The sequence below is a fragment of the Bubalus bubalis genome, chromosome 7 (assembly GCF_019923935.1).
Source record: "Bubalus bubalis isolate 160015118507 breed Murrah chromosome 7, NDDB_SH_1, whole genome shotgun sequence".
In the NCBI taxonomy this organism is placed as follows: domain Eukaryota; kingdom Metazoa; phylum Chordata; class Mammalia; order Artiodactyla; family Bovidae; genus Bubalus; species Bubalus bubalis.
Window position 1 is genome coordinate 87795624 of NC_059163.1, and position 27836 is coordinate 87823459.

The 27836-nt window shown below is 38.2% G+C and overlaps 1 protein-coding gene across 18 annotated transcripts in view; it reads right to left on the reverse strand.

Annotated features, from left to right (window-relative positions):
• The window catches only part of ANK2 (ankyrin 2), a 700483-nt gene that overhangs the window by 274534 nt on the left and 398113 nt on the right, over positions 1-27836 (reverse strand). Inside the window, exon 1 of one of the 18 annotated variants that reach the window (XM_025290650.3) lies at positions 9225-10450. The exons of 12 other annotated variants lie outside the window; for them this stretch is intronic. In XM_025290650.3, the coding sequence (XP_025146435.3) occupies positions 9225-9353 (129 nt within the window). In that variant the 5' untranslated portion in view covers positions 9354-10450. Of the gene's footprint in view, positions 1-9224; positions 10451-27836 lie in introns of those variants that run through there. 5 more of the 18 variants (XM_044946102.2, XM_044946101.2, XM_044946107.2 and 2 more) reach the window with 5 other exon arrangements.

A 27836-nucleotide genomic window follows, 5' to 3' on the forward strand; every position in this document is an offset into this window, starting at 1 on the left:
TTTCCTATTTGGAACCAGTCTGTTGTTCCATGTCCAGTTCTAACTGTTGCTTCCTGACCTGCACACAAATTTCTCAAGAGGCAGGTCAGGTGGTCTGGTATTCCCATCTCTTTCAGAATTTTCCACAGTTTATTGTGATCATATAGTAATGATAAATATACAGTAAAGGGACATCTCTAGAAAAGGGCTAAGTTGGCATCAACGCAGATCTAATGGGAAAACTTTTGGCAAGGTACTAATGAAGTGAAGGAAAATGGAGGGAGTAATTCAGAAAACGAAGATCATGGCATCTGGCCCCATCACTTCATGGGAAATAGATGGGGAAATAGTGGAAACAGTGTCAGACTTTATTTTTTGGGCTCCAAAATCACTGCAGATGGTGACTGCAGCCATGAAATTAAAAGACACTTACTCCTTGGAAGGAAAGTTATGACCAACCTAAATAGTATATTCAAAAGCAGAGACATTACTTTGCCAACAAAGGTCCATCTAGTCAAGGCTATGGTTTTTCCTGTGGTCATGAATGGATGTACGAATTGGACTGTGAAGAAAGCTGAGCGGCGAAGAACTGATGCTTTTGAACTGTGGTGTTGGAGAAGACTCTTGAGAGTCCCTTGGACTGCAAGGAGATCCAACCAGTCCATTCTGAAGGAGATCAGCCCTGGGATTTCTTTGGAAGGAATGGTGCTAAAGCTGAAACTCCAGTCCTTTGGCCACCTCATGCGAAGAGTTGACTCATTGGAAAAGACTCTGATGCTGGGAGGGATTGGGGGCAGGAGGAGAAGGGGACGACAGAGGATGAGATGGCTGGATGGCATCACTGACTTGATGGACGTGAGTCTCAGTGAACTCCGGGAGTTGGTGATGGACAGGGAGGCCTGGCATGCTGCAATTCATGGGGTCGCAAAGAGTCAGACACAACTGAGTGACTGAACTGAACTGAACTGAACTGAATAGTCCAGCTATACATGCTGAAAAGCCCATTTCAGAATTCTGTATAACCTAGTGGGGAATCCCTTTCTGGCTACCCTGGAAGCTCTGGTGAGTAAGGACGAGAGTGAGAGAACATCTGGTAAAATATTCATGCAAGTAACCAAAAATATAACAAAGAAACAAACAAAAAAAACCCTGGCATCATAAAGAGCTTGTTGAGTTAAAACTATTAATAGGAGATATCTGAGGAACTGGGAGAGAGAATTCATCTATGAGCTGCTCATTCCTTCTTTCTTCCCTACACTCATGGATTTTATACTATTTTAAAGATATAGAAAATCTACCAAAGTCAAGGACAAAGAACAAAAAGTAGTGGTTGTCTTGTGTTTAGGAGTTTCAGAACTGCTGACGTCTCTAAAGGTTTGAGGTCTCCAAGGCTGCCAAATTACCAATTAAATCCCCAGGATATTTATTGAAGTTTATTCAAAACAGCACAGTCTATTTAAGGCATAACTTTTAAATCACACTTTAGTGGTCTTTCAAAAATTCAACTTGAGTAATACCTGAGGCCTCTATGAGCTTAGTTATATATGTATGTATCAGAAACACACAGCCTCATTCCTGAAGATCATACCACCAGGACAGAGACAGTCATACTTCATGCAGATCATAAAGCCTTTCAACTTATCTGATAAAACTGTTTCCTCTTTCCCATGCTCAAAGGTAACTGGAGGGCAGGGTGGAAGGAAGGCTCAAAAAGGGAGAAGATATATGTATACTTATGGCTGGTTCACGCTGTTATACAGCAGAAACTAACACCACATTGTGAAGCAATTTTATCCTACAATTTTTAAAAATTCCAAAAAATTAATTGGTTATTAGATAGACCAATTAGTCTCATTAAACATTCAAAAAATCGCCAGGGTGTCTCATATATACACATGGAAAATTTTTTCTCAAATCGCAATGTAGAGTCATACTGATTATTAAAAGCAGATCTGCTATTGTTTCAAATTCAAAGATGGGGTGGGTAGAGTAAGGGATGATGGGGAGATGAAAGTATTTATTGCAGTGGTTTTCAATTCTGGTTGGAATCACCAGGGGAGCTTTAAATGTATATAGATTATGGTCTTCTTTCCTTTTTAGCCTACCCCAGGATCCTGATTTATTATGAATGGATGGAGCTAGATGACTTTAATGAGATTTTCCACAATACGCATTTAAAAATGACAAGTCACCTTTGAAGCAAAGGGTCATACTCAAACAGCTGATGATTCCACTAGCAATTTCTGTAGAACTCCAAAATTTGGGAAGTGCCTTTTTGTACTATTCTTTATTTTAATATACTATATCCTTGTCTCTGATAATAAAGGTAGTCATTCTTTATGAAGAAATTATTTTGAGAAATACAAATGAAAAGAGTGATATAATGGAAAAATACAAACACAAAAAAATCATTATATATGGCATGAGTTGAATTCTTAACTTCCTTGTATTTTCACTGACTCCTATAATACTTCTACAAAATATTTCGGTATTCTTTATGATGTAAAAATGTATGATAAATAGCATTACTTTTATCCAAGTGATGAATACAGTAACTAATAAAAAAATTTTAATAAAGGTCACCAATGAAATGTTTTCATAGAGATTAAAACATTTATATGAATTCAGATTAGCATAAAGAAAAGGGGGTGGCGAATTCCACTGAGGTATGCTTAAAAAATTTAGATTCCAAAAATGAACCCACTCATAGTAGCTGATTTACTTTAAGATTTTTGTCTTTTTAGCCTTCTTAAAAACGTATCTCAAGTCATACACTTGGGACTATTTCTGCCACAATCCCACAAATTTGACAGCTGTAATCCTAAACTAGTAGTTAGTCACCCACTCAAGTTGTTGAAAGAAGTTCTTTATAATTAAAAACCAATAAAAACTTAGATTACAGTGCTATTCAAGAGTACCATTAATAGTGCAAGTCACTTACATACAAATAATTATTCTAGCCAGGAAGGGGTTTCTGAATTGAACTAAGAGAGGAGGATAGAAGGAATGTAAAAGAAAAAATATATAGGTTTTTAAACAATCATGATTCTGGGAGTTCCCTGGTGATCTAGCGGTTAGGATTTAGCGCTTTCACTGCTGTGGTATGGGTTCAATCCCTGGTGGAGGAACTGATATTCCACAAGCCATGCAGGTGCAGCCAAAACTCAAAAAACAAAAATCGTGATTCTATAGAAGCTTCCCCATGTAAACAGATGTGCCCGAACATACTTATTTAGACTCAAGTGACTATTAAGACGTAAAAAGAGAGAAAGCTGTCCAAATAAAGCTCAAGACCTCACAATCTACTTTATGTAAATGTGATTTCTTGAAGTACTGATGTATCGCTGAAGGGGTTATAGGAAACGACACGAAGACAGTTTGATATAAGTGCTAACATACATTATGGGAATTTTCCATACTTGAAGAGTTCCAGAATGTAATACATTATACAGGACCTACATTATTCTGTTGTGATTTGTACGTTTAATCATATTGCATTTGGCTTAGCATCCAGAACACTGCATACGTGGTTCTTAACTAAGCGTTGCTCATCTCAGAGGAGGGCTTCCCTTCAGGAGCAGGCTGGGCGTCCATGCAGAAGGGACCAGCACAGGAGAGCTGACTGGCTTGTCCTCTCTTTCTCCTATACGACTGAGTGCACTCAGACCACCAGGAAGGCAGGCTCAGCTGGCCATTGTATTTTATGCTTATTTTAAACCCATAACATAATTCAAAAGTTACAGGATACTTTCCTCTCCACACTTGTAAATAAGCATTCCTCCATTTTAACAAAGTATACTAACAAACTAACTTTCAATATTCTTTATGTTTCCGTGTTCCCTTACAACTTGGTGATAGGTCCATTAAATATACTCAGTAAGAGTTCTCATTGTCATCAATTTAATAACAAAATAGACAAGAAGAATATGGTTGGGACAGTACCCAAAAGTTATCCTAGAAATAAGAAATCTTATTCTTTCAAAGACAATAATTATATACATTTAAAAGAAAGCAAATAACTGATCAGAACCCTTTTTTACGAGAATCAAGGAAAAGGACTTGAAAAAAAGTTTGCTTTTATTTTCACTTAATCCTACGCAAAATCACCTTTCTGTGCTAGTTAAATAAGTGTAAATACGCAAATACATCTGATGTCTTGATAAAACTGTAACAAAGAATGATCATATGTAATCATTTATCACTGACAGCAATTGCTATATTTAAGAAGCAAATGTTGACTTCTACCAATTGATTTTCCAAAAAATCTCATGGAATATTCTGGTGCAATTATAGTAGAAGCATAACCTGAAATTTATACCGTTTCCTCTAAAATATGTCATTTAATTTATTCTCACAGTAATTAAATTTCTTTCAGTTATACGAAGATATTTTGGAGGTTAGAAAATTGAGACATTGGCAGATTAAATGATTTACTTATGCTCTAGATTTAGTGTAGGTACAAGACCAAGAATCATACTACCTTTTTTCCCAGTGAATTTTGGAGCCTGAGGTTCAAATCCCAACTCTGCCATATACTAGTTGAATATGATTAAGCAAGTTCCATAATGCTGGCCCCAAGTTTCCTCACTTGTGAAATGGAGAGAATATCTAATGTATCAAACTGCCAATGGGATTAAATAATACAATGTGTGTGCCAGACATGGGACCACCTTGGTACTCAGTAAATATTACCATAATTTTCACACAAAATATGAACTCTGGCATTTTAATAGTATAAATAAAATAGGAATAGTTTCAAGCATTACAATGCCAAGAACTAGTCATACAAATTGCCTTTCATGCTATATGATTTAAATAAATATTGCAGACAGTATGATGCATTAGAGAATGGTTTGTCCATGCTGAAAAATGGAGAACACATCTATTTATTTGAACTGGTAATCATAAGTTTAAATGACAAAGGTAATTTAAACATATGCTTTCCTTTCAAGAATGAAACTGCTTTGTTTAGTGATCCTCTGAAAATTATACATTTTTCCAAATTAAAAAAAAAGTACATTTGGAAAAGAATATATGACTGTGGAATGAATATTATACTCAAAATCACTTTCTAGAACAAAGTCTTAGAAGTCTGTGAGAAAGATTCCTTTTGGAATCCTTCTCAAGTCTAAAGTTCTCAGAGTTTAGTATGAAAACTAGATATCCAGACGTACACAGAAACGACTTAAGTTAATCCGCAAATAATGAGCTCTCATCTCTGTAAAAAAGCTAGAACATCAATGTACTCTTCTGAACAAATAAATGATAAATTAGCTTGCTTCAAATAATCTTACTCTTGGTCCATTTGCTTTAAGCTTGGTTTTATTCTCGGTCTACCACAGTATGACACATGTACCATATATGTTTGGTACATACTATATTTAAAACAGTCCAAGGCAGAGGAACCAGAGATCAAATTGCCAACATCCGCTGGATCATCGAAAAAGCAAGAGAGTTCCAGAAAAACATCTATTTCTGCTTTATTGACTATGCCAAAGCCTTTGACTGTGTGGATCACAATAAACTGTGGAAAAGTATGAAAGAGATGGGAATACCAGACCACCTGACCTGCCTCTTGAGAAACCTATATGCAGGTCAGGAAGCAACAGTTAGAACTGGACATGGAACAACAGACTGGTTCCAAATAGGAAAAGGAGTACGCCAAGGCTGTATATTGTCACCCTGCTTATTTAACTTATATGCAGAGTACATCATGAGAAATGCTGGGCTGGAAGAAGCACAAGCTGGAATCAAGATTTCCGGGAGAAATATCAATAACCTCAGGTATGCAGATGACACCACCCTTATGGCAGAAAGTGAAGAGGAACTCAAAAGCCTCTTGATGAAAGTGAAAGTGGAGAGTGGTTTTTCCAGTAGTCATGTATGGATGTGAGAGTTGGACTGTGAAGAAAGCTGAGCGGCGAAGAACTGATGCTTTTGAACTGTGGTGTTGGAGAAGACTCTTGAGAGTCCCTTGGACTGCAAGGAGATCCAACCAGTCCATTCTGAAGATCAGGCCTGGGATTTCTTTTGAAGGAATGATGCTGAAGCTGAAACTCCAGTCCTTTGGCCACCTCATGCGAAGAGTTGACTCATTGGAAAAGACTCTGATGCTGGGAGGGATTGGGGGCAGGAGGAGAAGGGGACGACAGAGGATGAGATGGCTGGATGGCATCACCGACTTGATGGACGTGAGTCTCAGTGAACTCCGGGAGTTGGTGCTGGACAGGGAGGCCTGGCGTACTGTGATTCATGGGGTTGCAAAGAGTCGGACACGACTGAGCGACTGAACTGAACTGAACTGAAAGAAGCCTGAACATTTTATTCTAAGATAAATCTTGCTTGTCATGAAGTTGAAACTAGGTTCCTTAGTATACACATCCTGCATTTACAAAGATGGTATCACTGAGAAGCTGGTAGAGGGGTTACAGCCAAGCAAGAAAAGTGTTTTAACTTTACAAATAATTAAAATTTATTTGAAATGTTTTATTGAATACAAAATAACAACACAAAGATTCTTTTAATTAACAGCAAGTTTATAAAAGAATATTAAAATGAAATCTAAACATGAGGATGCTTAATTGATTTAATACTCTATAATATTTTACTTCAGTAAAAGTATTTTCAAAATCAGTTTATTTTTTTCAAGATCCACAGTTGGTTTTAACACCACAGGGGAATGTCTCATCTGAATTTTTTTAATAAACTGGTTCATCTACAATACACTTTACAAACGGATATGTAAATGATAAAGTCAATCATCTCTACAACTGATGTATTCCCTTATGGTTATAAAATGGCATCAGCAAATAAAGTATAATCATTTTTAGGTTAATTTCTGGAGATGGTGTTCCAGAGTGCTGCTAATAAGCAAACATGCTTTTTTCATTTCTTTTGGAATTACCATTATATATACCTTAAGGAGGGAGAAGGCAATGGCACCCCACTCCAGTACTCTTGCCTGGAAAATCCCATGGATGGAGGAGCCTGGTGGGCTGCAGTCCATGGGGTCGCTAAGAGTCGCACGACTGAGCAACTTCACTTTCACTTTCGTGTATCGGAGAAGGAAATGGCAACCCACTCCAGTGTTCTTGCCTGGAGAATTCCAGGGATGGGGGAGCCTGGTGGGCTGCTGTCTATGGGGTCGCACAGAGTCAGGACACGACTGAAGCAACTTAGCAGTAGCAGCATACCTTAAGGAATAATTATGAGGTAGAGCTTTCTTCTTTTAAACCAAATTTTAGAACTAACTCAATTTGGTTATGTGTGCATGGGGCCAGGGGAAGGGGAGGTGGAACTATATCTAGAAGATAAACCTGACACAGCTAAAAAATCCAGTCATTCTTTTAGCAAGCACTTCTTGTGCTGTGTAAATAGCTATGTAACGCCACACGCATCTGCAGTAGAAAAGGGAAGAGGACCAATAGATTTGTATATCCCCCCCCAAAAAAAAGAGGAACAAAAACAAATAGTAGCTAGGCCATTATTTCCCTAATTTAATGATACTATCTAAATACGAAGATCAGATGATCCCATCATATGATCACAGTATCAACCAATGATCTCTCCCTGCCGAGCTGGACTCAAGCTAAAGCAATGCAGCACCCAGGCAACTGAGACTCAACAACTGTTGGCACTCTTCCATCTTAATGATGTGGCTTTGCAATTTTACTCAAGTATAGAAAAAGAAGAAGCTTGAACTAGATACAGAAGCAAGCCAAAGGGAGACCAAGAGAGAGGTATGGTAAGCAAAGTTATTAGGTTACAGTATACGCTAAACAAGCACTCCTGGCCAAAAAATAATAGACTGTGTTTCAGAGAACAAAAGATAAAAAAAGATATAATCACAGGAAATTGCTTTATGGCACAATGTTCCATTTAGACAATTAGAAACAGACTGCAGTAGCTGTCGAAAAGGGAGCCAACTCCCACCAAAATGGCCAAGAACATCCTTGATATTATAAAAAAGAATGAACGCATCCTTGAAACAAGGCCATTTAAAGGTCAGGCAGGCAGTATTAAAGTTTTCCCCAGAAGGAAAATAATAATATATGGCAAATGTTATTTGTTTGTATTGCCTCATGACAATCATTTGATCTAACTCCTGATGAAATAAGTAGTAACACTGAAATGTAAGGAATCCCTGCGCAGTAAGATCTGAACTTAATGTGAGTCCTCAAGTGTCCTTCCAAGAGTGAGGCAAAGATAACAACCCCCAAATGAAAAGGTAGACACATCTATTACTGAAGAAACAAAAGACATTGAGCACATGGATTATTAAGCCTATGGATCCCCAATGCATCCCTAATCCCAGAGCTATGTTTAACAGCTTGTGTACAAACCACTATTTTTATGCCCTGCTAATGTAATATGTCATTTATCATCTTCCGAAATTATTCACTGACCCACTTTGTTAATTAAAGCACTTATAGAGATCTCCTTGCCTTATAGAAACAGACCACCAGCTAAAGGAATAGTTCAGTTCAATCAAGTTGTAAGATTGTTTCTGTCTTAAAGAAAAAAATATTTTAAAAGAGAAAGACAATGATTCTCTAGTTTACTGTAAATGGAATCAACATTTTGTTCCATTTACTTAACCCTGGTCTTTTCACTTAGTGGCTACAGTCAGAAGAGAAAAGCATAAGATTATTAATGAAAACCAAAAAGTGAATTAAAATTATAATTTTAAAAATTCTGAGACACAGCTCACTGCATGAAGACTCTCAGTATAGTTTTACATGGATCAGTGTCAACCTTTAGAAGGGGAGGGGGGCAGAGTAAATAAAACCTGTGGTTTATTCTTAACCAGAGATCTACAGCAGATACATAAAGTCAAAGAGAAGGCACAGGCTCAAGATCCTGTAGTAGAGATGATGAACAAGAAGAAAATACTTTAACCCTCCAACCAATCTTTCCTGCTTCTATGACAAGTGTTCAGAGTCACTTGGAGGAATAAAAAAAAACGCCTAGCTTTGAGACTGAATAAAGATATTAAGGAAAAGCAGAAAAATGAAGTAGAGACTTTTTTTTTTTTTGTCTTTACTTGGTTAAGCCAAGGAAATTTGCCTTGCTAAGGCATCTCCTCCCAATGCAGCAAATTTAGGCATGAGCTATAGGCTGCAAACTGAGCTTGGAAATGGTGCAGGGGAATGATGGAGGGAAGGGAGGAGGAAGTTGCCAGCTCTGAGGCTGATGGTTCTACACTGAGCCTCACAAGCAAGGGCCTAAAGGGATGCTCCTCATACCTTTCTTTTCCGTTCCATACGTTCCCTGGGGATTTTCCGTTGTTTTTTCCTCTCTCTCTCCAGGTTTTTCTCCTTTTCATCCAGTTCAGCCTCTCGAACTTTTTTAATAGAAGCAGCAGCGTGAGCCATTTTTGCAGAGGAGAGCAGCAGGAGCAGTTGCGGCAGCTCAGTTTCCACTCCCCAGCAATCCAGGTGATATTAGAGCTAGATGGGGAGGAGATTTTCCCCACCAGGGCAATGGCTGGCAGCCAGAACACTCACAAAATAATCCACTCCGCCCCCGAGCTAGGTCGGAATCTTGCTCCAGCCTCCGCAGCATTCATAATTCACAAGGTACCAAAGTCCGCGGCGAAGCCCCTCCAGGAGCGCACACCTGCATACACGCGGGCATAGGTGGGCGCCCACACTTAGAAATGGTCCCACGGGGAAGGCGGAGCACTAGATTCCGAGCTCTTCAGCCGTTGGATGGCCGCAAGGGCAGACAAGCATCCTACTAGTTGAAAAAGCCTTCCTCTTAGACACACATCACCAATTGGAACGGTCTTTGGGGACTCCTCCAGACAGTCTGTGTCTTCCGACTGGAGCCAGGAAGAGGCCACCTCCGTGGAACTGGAAGGGGGTGGGTAGTTGATTGCCGCTTGCAACCACACCTCTATGCAGGGTGAGAAGAAAATGGTGCGGTCTTGCTAAATGACTCGCTGCTGCTGCTGCTGCTGCCGCTACTGCCGTTGCTAGGGCTGCTCTGCTGTAGCACATGACATGAATTCCCGTCTCTTAAATCTCTCAGCCCTTCCCCTCTCCAAGGGTCATTTAAGAGGGAAGAATCAACGCTGCAGTTCGGGGGGAAGAGGAGCGCAGTTGGAGTCACTTGCCATTGCCAGAGAAACACGGGGGTGAGCCCGTCTGGGAAGGGCTGGGAGTACTGTCAAGCGTGAGCCCGCATTAGGGAGCTGCGTTAAGCAGGGAATGGAAAGGAGCTGTCAGCGAGTACACAGCATAATCTGGACTCAGCCAGGTTATCCTGGGAGAAAGAGGGGGCCCTCCAAAGAGGGAGAGGAGAGCAGAGGCAGAGAAAGGGAGAGAGAGAAGCAGGCCACACCTGAAGTCAGTCTCCATCATTCTGAGAGGCACACAGGTACTCATCATTCATTACCAAAGGCTTTCCTTAAATACAGAATTAACTAACATGATGAGGTCACACAGGATTAATATTTCTCAATGTTCCTGCATGTATACCCAAGAAAGAGATGCAATGAAAGAAGAGAAAGGATACAACCTGTTAATTCAAGAAGATGCAGCTCTGTATAGTGTTTTAATTGCTTATAGTACCAGTCTTTTTGCTTAGAAGTTTACAATTTTATCTAGGGCCAATAAAATGTCACTCCTTTCTTAATTATTCATCTCTGGACTCTAGAGTCATAACACTGTGTTGTACACAGTGGATTATGGACCCCCCCATCCCTACATATAATCACACAGTTAACTAGTACCATAATTGCTGACATTTAAACAATAGAATCCCATCCTACTTATATCCTATTATTAGGAAAAAGGTAAAATATTAAAAGTGCTCTTTTACAAAATGGCATCTTTTTGTATCCTAATTCTATGACATATCTACCTAGATAAAGGAAAATGTAACGTTTCATTTCCAATACTACATGAAGAGAGTAACTCTTCTGGGAGGGAACATACTAATTTTCTATATACTGTGGGTTGTCTCTACATATTTTGACCTATTACAACATAATATGTAATTTTTCATTTTTACCTAAACTAAGTTGAAAGAAAGGATTAATACAATATCCCATAAGCAAGCAAAATGTACTTCATGGTAGTTCAGGGCAGTGGTCCCCAACCTTTTGGGCATCAGGGACAGGTTTCATGGTAGACAATTTTTCGATAGCCTGGGATGGGGGGAAGTTTGGGGGATGATTCAAGCACATCACATTTATCGTACACTTTATTTCTGTTATTATTACATCAGCTCCACCTCAGGTTATTAGGCCTTAGATCCTGGAGGTTGGGGACCCCTGATCAGTGAACCCTGCACTTAAATCAGACTCAAAAGTCAGTCAAAAAATAGGAATAATTGCCATGGCATGAGCCAGCATTGTATTGGCACCATGAAGATTCACAGGTCGTTAACTTTCAGCCAGCATGACTAGTTTTTTTATATATGATGAGCATAACTTTCTCTGATTTGACCAGCTGAGAATTCATCTTCTAAAAAAAAAAAAAAAAAATCAGCTTACTAACTCCCTCCTCTGGAAAATCTTGTATGTATTTACAAAGAACCATACATAGATATTTAAGTTCCTTAACCAGGTGAGTCATTGCCTTCCACTTGATAAAAGATAATCAAACATTTTCTCCTCTGAGGGTCTTTGAGATAATCATCTGTGATGGTATCAAAGCCGTTGTTAGCAATGAAAGCGGTTCAGTGAGAGTAAAAGACTGAAGCACAGGGTGATCCTAATGCCATCTGGCATTCTCTTTTCCTCTAAACATTTTTTTAAATGTTTACAGCCAACAAGTCTTACTTGATTTGTGAATATCCTTTTAACTTAATAACATGAATCCCAACAAACGGTACCTGAGTCTCCTAAAGCAGATTCTCTTTAATGAGAATCTTTCTGGGCTTGTCTGGGACGATGCCTGTCCCACACCCCTTTAGAACCTGCTTATCCTGGATCACAACATCTCCTATAAACCTCCCCAAAGGAAAACAAAAAACCACAAGCACAGCTAGAGAGGAAAGTGGGAAGTTCCTGTTGTTAAAAACATTTGTTTGTTTCATTAGCCTTTAATGAACTCAATAGACCTACTTGTACAAGTGGACAGTATCAGTTTAATTATCTGATTTTCTAGCACCAGGAGAATTACACATTTTTAAAACTGCAATCCAACAACTTTACAAAAAAATTTTTTAGGCATAGTTAACAAAGTCTTAATCCTCTAGATTCCCTCCATTTTTCTACAAAAAGTATGAGAGCTCTTTTCTTCATTCTGTCACATGAAGAAAAGGTAATGAATCAGATGTTAGTTTGATATTAATCTTTCACAAAGCACCATGATTGCCAGATCTTTAAAAACAATAATTACACTACTTTGATTACATTTTCTCATAATATCTTTGGATGCAACTCAGGGAGCAAAGTCACCGTGATTTTACAGTTGAGGACCCCAGAAGGCCAATGACTTGCTCCAGATAGCCCTCCCCAGGAATGGAAGGAAGGCTGAGATTCCGTGTTCTTAAATCAGCCCACCTCGGGAGAAGGAACCCACCCAGAAAGCCTCACTGTGGGCTCTCCTACTCAAATTACAGGAAATCTCGGACTAGTATGAATACACTTAAATAAAATAAACTGATCACACGTTCTTCTTCAGCCCGTGATTTTTCATTCATCTTTTTCCCAATCACAGAAAGTTTTCTTCCCACATAAGATGGATATATGCACATAATCCTTTTTGGAGCGTCAGACTGGACATTTCTACCCAGTGATAATGTTGCCTCTCTACTACTGACTTATTTAATAGTAAACTGTTGAGAAAATCATTTTATAAAATCATTCCTTCTTGTATATTTGTGTTGCTCACACCTTCCTATGATTTTCTATTTGAATGGAAAAAAAAAAAAAAAAAGGCTCAATTTTTTGAAGAAAGAGAGCAGATACACTCACCAGCTGACCTCTGCAGAGACAGGGCACCAAGTTCCAGTCACAGGAGCTCCGGGCCATTTAAATGATGCATGTACCACAAAAAAAGGAGTCTTCCCATCAAGCCTCATGCAGAGAGAGAATACTGGCTGAATTCTGAACTTGTAACAAAAGCTGCTTCCTTTTACAAAGCAATTTGGCCATCACTGGGATAAGCTTGTGTCTGCCTTCAAAGTAAGGAATGCACTGTCGTTTACATTTAAACTTGAGAGCCAGCTTAGATAGATTGCCCTTCAGAGAGGACATACTTTACTTTAAAGACAGGAGAGAAAACGGCCATTTGCTGTTCTCAGTCTCTAGCATTCCATTGATCCAGAATCCCAAGAAAATCCTCCGCAGACATCAGGCATCAGTCGGGACGTTGTTCAATAACAACTGAGCTAGCCATATGCAGTTTAATCTCCCTGCCTCTCCCCAGCCTCACCCGGGTGAAGCAGCTATACAATTAAACAGCATATATTGTCACTCCTCCACAGATGGAAAGTGGATGGTAAGTGGGAAAAGAAGCAAAGGCACTACAAAGACTTAAACCATCACCTAATCAGGAAAAAATAACAGGCTCTGCTAACTTGCACTATGAACCAAGAGTTCATTCTATTCAAGTTCAAGGGTGTTTATCCATATTTAAAAATGTATGTGTGTTCTCAGACAAATGAATGGTCAGGGTAAGGTAAAGTAGACCAAATGAGTGACTACATTGACATATCACCACCCAATTTGTTTTGTTGTTGTTTAGTCACTAAGTTGTGTCTGACTCTTTTGCAACCCTATGGCCTATAGTCCACCAGGCTCCTCTGTCCATGGGATTTCCCAGGCAAGGATACTTGAGTGTGTTGCAATTTCCTTCTCCAAGGCATCTTCCTGACCCAGGGATCAAACCTGTGTCTTCTGCATTGGCAGGTGGATTCTGTACCACTGAGCCACCAGAGAAGCTCCCAGTCTGTTTTACTCGAGCCAAACCAAAAGTCAATTTGATAACACAAATTAATAAAGCAGAGCTTGCTAGTAATGTAATAGGTCCTACTTTCTGTAGGGAGATGACTTGGTTAAAATTACAATACCCAAATCGTGTCTTCCTTCCACTTCTGCCTGAGGAATGGAAACAGTTTCCATAGCTCAGGATGGGCTTCCCTGGTGACTCAGGGGTAAAAGTATCTGCTGCCATGAACGAGACTCGAGATCAATCCCTGGGTGAGGAAGATCCCCTGGAGAAGAAAATGGCAACTCACTCCCGTATTCTTGCCAGAGAATTCCATTGACTGACAGAGGAGCCTGGCTACAGTTCATGGGGTTGCAAAAGAGTCCGACACAATTGAGCGACTGAACAACAAAATCATAACTCAGGATGGAGAAGCAGAAGCGGTCCCAAGGCCCTCACCTTCCAGCCTCTGAAACAAGCTCACAGCACTTCTGAGGTTTCCCAGAAACTTTCCAGCTGGCAACAATGGTAAGGGCACAAGGAGTGAAAAACTTGAAGCCACACAAATTATAGGAGATAAATAGCTAACACTTTGTCAGCACAGGCCTCGGCTCTATGAGGACAGTCAGGGGATAGTGGGCAGCAGCCGCATCCGTAACAGTGAGAGGTAAGAGGAAAGCACAGACAGAAAAGGGAAAATCAAAAAAGCCACAATTCAGAAGAAAAAGAGAGACACAGCCTATCTCTCCCTGAATTCTGCCAACCCTCATCTCCAATCATTCATTCCCCAAGTGCAAATTTCGATGAACAAAGATGACTGTTCCTCAGCCTCACTGGTGAAGATGGGAGCCTGTGGGCATGGGTTGTATTTGCCCGCTGTGAAAAACTTCTAACAGAAAATCCCTTCCACTGAGGCTTCTTATTCAAATTTATTTTCTTGTGCTCAGTTGGACAGGAAATAAAGAAACAAATTCATTCAGGAATCAGAAAAGCCCCACAACGCTAAAAATCTTTCTTCCTTTTAATCTACTCTATAATATCTTAGATTAAAAGCCTAGGAATTAATCTTAAAAAGCGCTTCTAAAATATTTTTCAAATAAAAACTTTCTCCCTGTCCTCACCTCATTACTGCACAGCTTGTCTCTGGTGCCATCTTTTTATCAAATACAGTTACTGAAGGCCCATAAGAGCCAGTCAAGGAGCACTGGGGATCTCATAGTGAAAATGACAATCTCTGCCCTCATGGAGAAGAAAATCCAGGTGTTACATATTCTCAGACTTCCTTGCAGCATCTCAGTCCCTTTGTATGGTCTAGTTTCTGGAACTATGAATATTCAAATCTTGACTAGAAAGCTCCTTCCCAAGGTTCACATGCCTTGTTTCAAGTTTGCAACTATTTCTTAGATATCTTCAAATGTCTTCTTGGGACTATTCTGAAAAACATAATGATCATGGGTAAGAAAGACCCACAGTCTATTAGGGATTGAAATATTGGGGTTAAGTTCTAATCCCTCCTGAAATTTTACTGTTATGTTTTTAAAAACATAAAACTTCCCTTTGGGGTTTGTAACAGCTTTTTATAAAAACTCAGAATGTGTTTCTCAACCTTTTTACTTTGGTAAAGTAAAGAACACTGAATTGTGGTTAAAATGTAAAAATGCAATCCCAAGCCTGTTAATCCTAAAGAACCCTGAAGATATTATTGTGTGCCTATTATTCATAAAGGAATTTATATTTTAGAAATTTTATTTTTATCCAGGAATTATTACTTGACAGCAGCTTTAGCATCTCAAAGGAAACAACTTATTGGTAAGGGAGAGGAGTCTGATCACTACTTAAAGGCTTATATTTGTACAATGTCAATTACAGAAGTGCCACTGAGATAGTTTGACAGAACACATTTTAGTTAGACACAAAAACAGATTATTTTCTTGATTGTGACAAAATTATTTTTAATTCTTATTCTTTGTGTGAATCCAAATTAAGCCATGTGTATCCTAAATTTTTGTGAAATAACATATTTGCATATAAATCAGTAAGGCTTAAAAGCCCATAAGTGGGGGGTTTAAATGAATGGGCTATTATTCTATACTTTTTATGGACCATGAATTGTAGCCCTCTAACTCATTATTCCTGGCCAGTAAATTATTAGCCAAAAGATCTCATTGTTTTTCAAAATTAACCATCTAAAAAGGGCAAAGTGTAATCTTAGAGTATAAGCAAATCTGCTGAAGATCAAATATCCAATCAGTGATAGACATTTCAGGTCTCTGATTTTCCAACCTAATGCATTTATCATTAAAACATGCACATAAACACTTTCCAGAGTTTCAACAACCACTTTAGTGCCCAGTAGAGTTTCTGTGTAGTAGATACCTCAATAGGTATAAAAGACATAAAATATGTTGTTTCAATAATACAAACACTTAAAAAAAAAATCCCCTTGTGGCAGAATTGCTAGTACCAGAAAACTGAAGTACCATAAAATGTTACCATTATATCCATAGGTAGTTAGAAATTTTTATAAAGATCTGGATTATTGTTGCTTCTGGTGCTACTACATATAGTTAGCCATCTCCTCTCTGACTCACTGAGTGTCCATGAACTGTTTCACAAAAAATGTTCTTTTTATTGCAACCTTTGTTTAATTAACCTATAAATAAAATCTGTTGGTAGGCAGTCAATGTTTCTTCCTTTAGGCATGACCAGCACTTTTCATTTTATACTTACTCATGCAAAGTCATAGTCCATGAATAGGGAGCCAAAGTACAAGATTTAACCAAACTTTCTTTGGAAACCACATTTTAGAGGTAAGGCATGCTCAAGTCTTTTCTGTGACCTGCTGAAATCAAATATCACTTTGAAATCAAATCAATCATGGAAACACTAAACACCAACATACACAGTATGTGCTTCCAACTACTGAAACACACTAGCCATGCTGGATGAAATATAAAGAACTTCTTAATAGCAACAAATAACTGACGTGATAACAAGGAATTCCTAGGCAAAACTGAAGGAAAATGGAACCACCGGGAGATAAAATAAGCAGAGAAATTCCTTTTGCTTTCTGAGTGTATTTCCTAGAAAATTTGAACTTTCATTTTGAAAAGGTCATCAGCAAGAGGGCAGAAATCAGGGAACTCTACTCAATGCTCTGTGGCAAGGAAAGCCAAAGAAGAGGGGATATATTGGATTGGCCAAGAAGTTCAACAAACTTTTTGGCCAACCCAGTATTTATACATACAGCTGATTCACTTTGCTGCTCAGCAGAAACTAATACAACATTGTACAGCAACTATGCTCCAATAAAAAGTAGTTTTAAAAAGGAAGGCAGAAATCAAAGAGCAATCAATGTCTATACAAGGTGCAGAATCAAATAAGTGCCTCCCCACAACAAAAAGCTACATTCTCAAGCTAGGAGTAGAATAATAAATAAGCAGCCCTTCAACAGAGGTTTTAATGCCCAGAGTTTCAACAAAACTCAAACCCTGAACTTGGATTAGGGTGATTTCCAAATGATTTGTGACCACAGAGCCTGGGAGAACTAAATACGTATCTTCTCTGAGGAAGTTACCTTCGTCCTTGGCCTCAAATTATCTACATAAATTAATTTTTCAAGTACAGTGACCTGCCTGCAATCAAAGACACCCAAACATACAGCAAAAACCACAGAGCAGAGAGACAGACCTATAAAGACTTGAACAAAAGGGAACTATGAACAAGGCACAGACACAAAAGAGATAAATTAAAGGAAAAAATAATCAGTTCTGGTTCCCCAAAGTAGCATTACATAGATTAGAAGTTAAATAATCTGAATACAGTCTTATCTCATTTTTTTCTGTACCCTTCCACCAAACTACACTATTTGCATAAGAACAAATAGCAATAAATGTTAAATGGGCAATATAAGCATCAAATGAATTGTAGAAGCAATATGTACTATAGGACTTTAGAACAATATACTTATTTCTTAATAAAAAGTTTTAACAATGAAGTAATAATCTTAGTAATAATAATCTTAGTAAAGAATTGCATCCTTAAATATTTGATAATTCAAAAATGGCACCAAAATCTAATAAATACATGTTACTGAAAAAATACAATAGAAATACTTTTCACAAGTTAGAAGTTTTATATAAAAAACAAACTTGATGGCTTAGGTAGAAACTTTAGACAATGTTCAACCAAACTTTGTAAAATAGAAAGAACTATAGAGTTTTTTCGGAGAAGGCAATGGCACACCACTCCAGTACTCTTGCCTGGAAAATCCCATGGACAGGAGGAGCCTGGTAGGCTGCAGTCCATGGGGTCGCTAAGAGTCGGACATGACTGAGCGACTTCACTTTCACTTTTCACTTTCATGCATTGGAGAAGGAAATGGCAGCCCACTCCAGTGTTCTTGCCTGGAGAATCCCAGGGACAGGGGAGCCTGGTGGGCTGCCGTCTACGGGGTCGCACAGAGTCGGACACGATTGGAGTGACGCAGCAGCAGCAGCAACAGCAGCGTAGAGAGTTTTTAATGTTTCAAGTCTGTGATACATTTACATTTCAGTGTCTTCAGAGAAAGGGAATGAGTTTTCTTCCTCCCCTCATTTCTTAAAAAAAACATAGAGTAGAAGTTCTAACAAACCTTTACTTAATAAAATGTCTCTATGCTCTCTATGAATACTGACTAATGCTCACCATATATTAAAAGCTTGTAGCTTATTAGCTCTTGAATATTATGTGTATATTCTTCTCCCACCAGTAAAGTTGTATGCTTACCAAAAGCCAGGTATGTTTACTACTAATCTTTTTAATCTCAGTTGTAACTTTATTGCAATTATATAATATAAATTAATAAATCTTTTCTAATGAAATATGGGTGCAAAAGAGTTGTTTCATGAAAATTAACATAAATGCTTTGTAAGGACTTGATGAAGATGAATCCTAACAAATATTACTGTTGAATTATAGGTATAATTATTATACTTGCTGAAACAAATGTAAAAGATGGGGGAAGTGGCTTTAAAAATCTAGAAATTATACAAGCAGATTGTTTTGAAAATGTCTTTAACTTCTGACTCCAATTAAAAGATATCAAACTGGAAAATAGAGATGAGACAATACCTATGAGTATGTATTGTTAAAAAAGATAAGGTGAAGCCCCAAACAGTGGCAAGTTCGTAAACAAAATATTCTTAGATGAAATGTTATGATCTTACATCAAACCATTGGTAAGAAAAATTCCAATGTATACATTTCAAGTTAAAATAAAATGTTTTAAATATGTATGTATCATTGTTTTTGATTCTCCACGTTAACCATCTTTTTGTTTTTTTACTAAGGAATTAAATAATAGTTTTGATAATGTTACAAAATAAAGTTTCTTTTGTGTGGTAAAGGGTCTTGAGTTTGGATTTTGAATTCCAACTTTGGCCTTATAACTTTGGGTATATTTTCTAGTCTACAAAGACTTCAATCTTCCTCTTAAAAAATATAAATGGGGATAATGTCTATCAAATAGAATCAAGAGAACTTGTGCACATATAACATCTGTTCTGAGGAAAAAAAGAAAAACATGAATATAAAAGCATGAGAGGGAAGCAAATTCAACCTGTAAAACACAAACACAGGAAATAGGACAAGAGATAGAATAACCCTTCAAAATAGTGTGTGTAGATAGAAAATGCTGATCGCTTTGGATAACCAACATCATTAATAAACTCACACTTCTCAGGACTATATGTATAATGAAAGCCAACACAGTCCTTGTAACACAGAATAAATCTTAAAGTCAATGAACACGTGCTATGGTCTGAATGTTTGTTCCCTCACCCCAAAAGTCACAGGTTGAAATCCTAATACCAAATGTAATGACATTATCAGGTGGGCCTTTGGGAGGTTAATTAGGTCATGAGTGAGATCAATGCCCTTATAAAAGATAACCCAGAGAGCTCCCTGCCTGCTTTCCACCATGGGGGAATACAGAGAGAAGCCTGCCACCTGGAAGCGGGCCCTCATCTCACCTGACCGTGTTGGAACCCTGATCTCAGACTTCCAGACTCCAGAACTGTAATAATGCATTCCTGTTGCTTATAAGCTACCCAGCGTGTATTTTGTTATAGTATGTTGAATAGATGGAGATAACACATGTGCCTCGGAAAGTATTCATTAGCCCCTATGAAAGCACAACTTTTTAGAGTTGTATTGCTTAAATGAATTAAGTACCAAAGACTTAGACCAGGCCTCAATCAGAATAAAGGGACATCCTACAAAAGCTTCACTCTGATTGGAAAAACAAAGAACAATTTCTGTCTGGCTACTGGGGAGGCACAGTTCCAAATGGAAGGTTCTGTAACGATTCTTTTGTAAATAGATTTATAACCGAGGCAAAGTAATAAACAGGTAGGAGATGGAATGCTTTTTCACTCTCATAATTAATCGCTAATATTCAATTTTAATAAAGAGCAACAACTACACAGTCTATCTGTTTGGCACGCCTATGAAATACTGTGAGAAAAATCGGTTAAAATAAATGCCTTTGCTTCCTCCTGTACAGCACAGGGAATTCTGTTCAATGTTATGTGGCAGCCTGGATGGGAGGGGAGTTTTGGGGGAGAATGGATACATGAAGGTATACAGCTGAGTCCCTCCACTCTTCATCTGAAACTGTTCATCTGTTCATCTGAAATTGTTAATCAGATATATTCCAATGTAAAATAAATAGTTTAAAAAAAAGTCTTTTCCATTCCTAAGATTGGAAATAAAACTGCCATCTTTCCTGAAACAAAACAAACAAAAAAAAAAACAAGACATACAACCACACAGTCAGAATTATAATTGAAGACAAAAGCCTGTGTGAGGAACTTTCGTAACTTGCACATTATTCTGCTAATATTTTTTCCTGCGGTGTCAGCATTAGGATTTTCACAGAGGGAAAAATATTTACGACATTACTCAAGAAGAGCTGACTTTGAATTTGGAAGAATATTTTAGGATAAATCAGAGCCGAGATTTTCAATTATCTTCCTCACCTCGCTGGGGTTTCTGCAGAGGCATTCAGGGGCTCTTCTGCAATTAAAGCAGCTCCACGTGTATCTCCTCTATGTGTTGGAAAACTCCATTTTAGGCAAAGGATCTGGTGCTTAAACAAACAAAAACTAGAAAACTGAAATCCTGTGTGCTTGTGCTCAGTCTTGTCTGACTCTGAGATGCCATGGACTGTAGCCCGCCAGTAGCTCCTCCCGACTGTAGCTCCTCTGTCCATGGAATTTTCCAGGCAAGAATACTGGAGTGGGTTGGCATTCCCTTCTCCAGGGTATCTTTCCAACCCAGGGGTCAAACCCACATCTCTTGCATCTTCTGCATTGGCAGGTGGATTCTTTACCACTGAGCCACCTGGGATCAAAACATTCAGTTCCTCAAATAATACTTTAGAGCCACTGGATTTAATAATTTATATCAGAGAAATAAACTATGTAAATTTGTAGTCATGTGTGTAAATAGAAATTGATAGAGTTTGGTAGCCCTCTGCTGGCTGAAAGATATTAAATCCAGTTGCTCTAAAGTACTATTTGAGGAATTAAATGTTTTCATAAGGACTACAGGACTCCTTTAATGCTTACTATATGTGTATTTTTGTTTAGTGGATATTTTCTGTTATTGCAGAAGAGAGACAGGAAATATCCTTTCTGCCAAGCCATGTAATGTAACATCTAACTAGAAGAATATAATGGAGATTATTATTAAAATACCTTGCAGTTTTCTTAAAAACAGAAATTGAAACAAAGCAAGTAAAATTTGCAGACAACAAATATATTTGAAGGTTCTCAGTTGTCAAATCCCAAACCAGGATTTCTCTTAATTAAAAATTACCTGTTGATGCAGTCTTAAACTGTCTAGTAATATGCACTGTCAGATCTAATCTTACATACATTTGACTAATAAAATATAATCAGGCTTTTTGCTTGGAGTAAGTAAATTTCTAAACATGATGGTAGAATCACTTTAGAATATTCAACTCTGAGTTTGGATGTGCAACTTCTGAAGCAAGCCAGGTCTTAGAACAATACTATTTTTACAAAACCTGTTTCACAAATGAATTTTCATGCTTATTAAACCCAATTGGAAAATTATTTGTTGTATATTTTGAAGCCTTAATAGTAAGCCTTAAAAATGAATGAGCCTTGAAATAGTCTCTTTAGATCTTGGATTAATTTCTGCTTAATTCATTGGAAGGACTGATGCTGAAGCTGAAACTCCAATACTTTGGCCACCTCATGCGAAGAGTTGACTCATTGGAAAAGACTCTGATGCTGGGAGGGATTGGGGGCAGGAGGAGAAGGGGACGACAGAGGATGAGATTGCTGGATGGCATCACCGACTCGATGGACATGAGTTTGGGTGAATTCCGGGAGCTGATGATGGACAGGGAGGCCTGGTGTGCTGCAGTTCATGGGGTCACAAAGAGTAGAACATGACTGGGTGACTGAACTGAACTGAATTTTATTTCACATATCCAATCTTTTCAAAATCCCATCTTCCTGTTGTATCACTGAGGATGGGATATGCCCAGCCTCTGTCATTACTGCTTCCTAAAACTAACTGATACGGTTTTGCCCAGTCCACAGTCTTCAATGATCCCATCCTCACAGCAGAGGCCACTTGATGCTCACTTTCAAATTTTTTTCATCTTGTCCCAAGGCAAAAAGGGTTTAGGAATTAATTTCCAATTATCTAAAATGCAGGACCAACTCACTTTTATATCTCAGTTTAGATAACTTGGTTTATGCTTTAATGTCAAAATTTAATCTCAACCTGGGTTAGTAAAATGCCTATGACTTCAGAAGTGCTACCTACTGACAGGGATTCCCTGGTGGCTCAGATGGTAAAGAATCCACCTGGATGCAGGAGACCTGGGTTCCACAGTTGCCTGTCACCAACTGCCCATCATTCTATCAAATACTGGGAACAACCCTTCTCCCAAATTTCCATCTCCATGCCTTACCTATCTGCTGGGACACCCCTGTCACACACATTAGATCCTCTCAATATGTCTGGATTATCACCTATTTCCTGAGGCCATTTTCTACCACCACCCTAACTACTGAGTACACCAAGTCTCACTATTTTCTGTTTCTGCTGCTCACTGTTCCTAATGAGACACTGCTGGAGGAGTCTCAAGGTACTGTGCTTACTACCAAAATAATGTTCTTCACCTTCACCCATTATATTTGATTTCATTTATATTCAATCGCAAGACACTTCACTTGATTTTTTTTAATGATCCTCCCTTGTCCTTCAGTTTTCCCTCCATTATATCTGCTTTTCACTCTTCTTCAAAACAACTGTCCAGATTTATAAAGCTCTTTTGTGATATTAAAGTTTTCAATTTTCTTTTTAAGGTAAAAGTCTGCTTTTCCTTTTCTCCTTATTTCCCAACTGAAAAGTCCCATGATGTCTTCATCAAATCATAAATCACTAACTTTTGGGGGAAAAGACTATGACATTTCACCTGGGGAACAGTAACATGAAGTAGGGGTTACATTCTTAGCTTGATACTGAAACAAGAAACAGACTAGGGGACTGATCACGTGGACAAAGCGGGTTTACCCTTCAATCTGCTTCTAACGTTAATACTCATCACACCCCAGGTCTCTTAGAGCCTTGATATTTTAAAAAGCACTGCCCAAGTCAGCATTTTGTCTGTTTTCCAAGGACAAGAATGAGAGGCATGTAGGAGGATAGGGAAAATAATGACAATTCATATTTTTTAACTTCCTAAAATCTTTTACTATAAAACTAGGCTTAAACATCTTCCTCTTATTTTGTAGTTAAATAAACATTCATATGTTTATAAATATTGAATAAACGTTCAATATTTCATGAAAAATTTATGCAATATCCTTAAAAATGACTAATGGATACATCTAATGTATACACTCTATCAACTTAATACAGCTGACTTTTAAAACAGTGGCAATAAAAGCTAATATTCCTAAATACGAATCAACCATTCAATGTACAAATTATATCCAGGAATGCATTTCCAGAAATCTTACATGTCTCAAAAGTACTAAGCATTACTTTAACTGGATTTTGCTTAGTGTCAAGCAAGATTCTAGATGATTTAAGTCATTTACAGTAAATTCACAATGATGCATATACTGGAGCAACTTTTGATTACTTCCAAAAATTGCTTTTAAAATGTCACTTATATTCTTTTTTATCTCAAAAACGTTTTCTACTTAGAAGAAATCTTCAGTCTTAGATATCACTATATTTAAAACTACATTTAACTATATTTAACACTATATTTAATGCTACATTTAAAACATTTGATGTTTTTGTACCACAAATGCTATCAAAGTTGCCATCAATTCCTGGCCATGTAAGCATTTACTTCTTAGCTTTTAATGCCATGTCTTTTCTTCTATGAATGTTATAAAAAATTAAATAAGTGAGAAAATATGAGAAATTTCAAGTCATAATGATGTAAGCCATGTCAAGTATTTATGTTCCAAATTGAGGCCAATTTCATTTTATGTAATGGGTTCCAGCAAATCACATTGCAAAGAGAGCTCTATTTGTGACTTAACCCATCAGGAGTAGACAAAATAAGGATGTATTCACATGGGTTTGACAAAACAGATAATATTTTATTACTGATTCTTCTAAGCAGATGAAGGTAAGTAAATTAATATAAAAAAGAAGAAAAGTAATTCTATGAAGGACAGTAGAAAATAATTGGACATGTGTTGCATTAACTTTTTCTTTTGCCCTGTTCCATTCTCCCTGCCTGCCCTCTCCATGTGTCATACGTTTCTTTTGGCTCAAAAAAAAAAAAAAAAAAAAAGAGAAAAATTAGATAGGGGAGGATAAGCTGGAGTAGAACAGAAAATGCAGTCATTCTCTGGGGACAATACAAAGGTGAAAAGGATAAAGACGAGGATGTCCTAGAAATTCAGTTCAGTCTAGTTATGTGCTTTCAAAATACCTTCCTAAGTTACCAGTGACCCCCATGTTGCCAACTCTAACAGAGGGCTGACAGTCCCCGTATTACCTGACTTTCAAACAGTATTTCATATACCTGAATATTCCTTACTCGTTTGGAAAACTCTCTTTCCTCGGTTCTGGCTCTAGAAACTTCTGTTCTTCCCCCCATCATTTTAGCTATGCTTCAGCCTCCTTTGAGGTGTCCTCCTTATCCATCATCTGAACTCACATGTTCAGACCTGTCCTGGGGTCTTACCTCTTCTCATGCTACACGTATTCCCCAGCAGCAGCATCCACCAGCAGCCAGCCAACACCCTGGGAATTGTCCACATTTAATCTATCTTGTACCTGTGCTTTCTGGCCTAAATGTATCTTCGTCTATATGTTCCTTGCATCCCTTCATTATCACTGCCTCTCACCAAGGCAATCACAATAGCTTCTTATTAACTCCCCACTTTCCCTCCATCCCTCCTCCCTTCCTCTCAGTAAAAAGGTGTCAAAGTATACATTGTATCCTGCTTAGCAAATGCCTAAACAGTTCCAAGGAATTCACACTGAGCTTAGCAACAGTTTCTAAGTCTTCATGATCTGGCTGTTCTTTGCTCCTCTCTCCTGACTCTGCTCCAGTGACCTGATCTTACTTCAGTCCCTGTCCCTGTGTGTGACAAGCCTTGTCCCACTTGAGGACATTCCCTCTGCCTAGAATGGTGTCTTCATTCTTCTCCTCACTTATCTTTCAAATCACAGACTCAGTGTTACTTGCTTATAGTAGGTTCCTCTGATAACTTTCTCAACCAAGCCAAATTAGGTTTTCTTATAAAACTCTCTTATAACAATCTGTATTCTATTTTATAGCATTTATCACAACTTACAATGATCCAGTTAATTAGGTTCTTATTTGGTTAATGTCTTCCCCGCACCCCCCCCCCTCCCCACTGAGATGTAAACTCCATGAAGGCAAGTTCCTGGTGCCACAAAACTAAGAATATCGAAAGGATGTTTGGTTTTGTCAAACATTTCTTCTACATCTATTGATATGATCATATAATATTTTTGCTTTAGTCTATTGATGTAATGGATTATTTTAATTGATTTTTCACTATTGAAATAACCTTGTATATTGTTTAACTTTGTCAATATTTTTATTAAAGATTTTTACATCTATTTTCAAGACAGACCAATAGGTCTGCAGTCTTCCTTTCTTGTCATGTCCTTAATCAGATTTTGGTATTAGGGTAATGATGGCCTCATAGAATGGTTTAGGGTGTGCTCTCTCTTTATATTTCCTGGAAGAGATTGTAGAGAATTGATATTATTCCCTCCTTAGATGCTTTGTTGACTTCATCAGGGAAATCATCTGGGCCTGATGCTTTCTTATTGAAAAAATATTATCGATATAATTTTTTAATAGATATACGTTTATTCATAGGCCCAGGTGGTACAGTCATAAAGAATCGGCCTGTAAATGCAGGAGACACAGGTTTGATCCCTGGGTCAGGAAGATCCCCTAGAGGAGAAAATGGCAGCCCACTCTAGCATTCTTGCTGGGAAAATCCCAAGGACAGAGGAGCTTGGCAGGCTCCAGTACATAGGGTTGCAGAGAGTCAGATACAACTGAGCACACACACACAGGCTTATTCATACTATCTATTTTTCCTTATATGAGTTTTGGTAATTACATTTTTCAGTGAATTGATCAATTTCTTTTTTCAATAAAAAAATGTTTATTGTCCTTTTAATGTACATGGGGTCAGTAATGATAGTCCCTCTTTCATCTGTGATGTTAGTAATTTTTGTCTTCCCTTTTTTTCCCTCTTGGTTAGCCTGGTTAGAAATTTTTTAAATTATTTATTTATTTTTGGCTGTATCAGGTTCTAATTGTGGCTGGTGGGCTTGATTGCCCGTTGGTAAGTGGGATTTTTAGTTCCCCAACCAGGGATCAAACCCACATCTGGACCACTAGGGAAGTCCCAAGCATTAGAATTTTATCAATTTTATTGATCTCCTCAAAGAACCAGTTTTTGGTTTGGTTGATTTTCTGTATTGTTTTACTATTTTCAATTTCACTAACTTCTGCACTAGTTTTTATTATTTCTTTTCTTCTGCTTGCTTGAGGTTTATATTGCTCTTCCTCCTACAGCTTCCTAGGGTGGCAGCCTAGATTACTGGGTTTTGGATTTTCTTTTCTGAAACTGCATTCAAGGCCATAAATGTCCTTCTAAGCACTGTTCTTGCTGTTTTGTTTTGTTCATCTGGATTTTTTAACTTTTCAAAAGAAACTCAACATGTATTACACATATGCATGAGTGTGTGCATGTGTGCTCAGCAATGTTGAACTCTTTGCAACACCTGTAGCCCACCAGGCTTCTCTGTCCATGGAATTTTCCAGACAAAAATACTGGACCAGGTTACCATTTTCTTCTCCAAGGGATCTTCCTGACCCAAAGATTGAACCCTTGTCTTTTGCATCTCCTGCATTGGCCAGCAGCTTCTTTACCAGCTGAGCTACCAGGGAAGCCCCTATTACACATATAGGCAAATATAGAAAAGCAATATAAACTCTGAAACATGGATAGAATGTAATGATCACTAAGATATGTTAGGGAGAAGGCAATGGCAACCCACTCCAGTACTCTTGCCTGGAAAATCCCACGGACAGAGGAACCTGGGAGGCTGCAGTCCATGGGGTCGCTGAGGGTCGGACATGACTTAGCCACTTCACTCTCACTTTTCACTTTCCTGCATTGGAGAAGGAAATGGCCACCCACTCCAGTGTTCTTGCCTGGAGAATGCCAGGGACGGGGGAGCCTGGTGGGCTGCCGTCTATGGGGTCGCACAGAGTCGGACACGACTGAAGCGACTTAGCAGCAGCAGCAGCAGCAAGATATGTTAGACCTGTGTAGCACTTTATTCAAATCATACATGTATATATGCTTATGTGTATGTACAAAAGAAAAATGCCTATAGCTTTCTTGGTTTTTCCTCTGAGCTAAT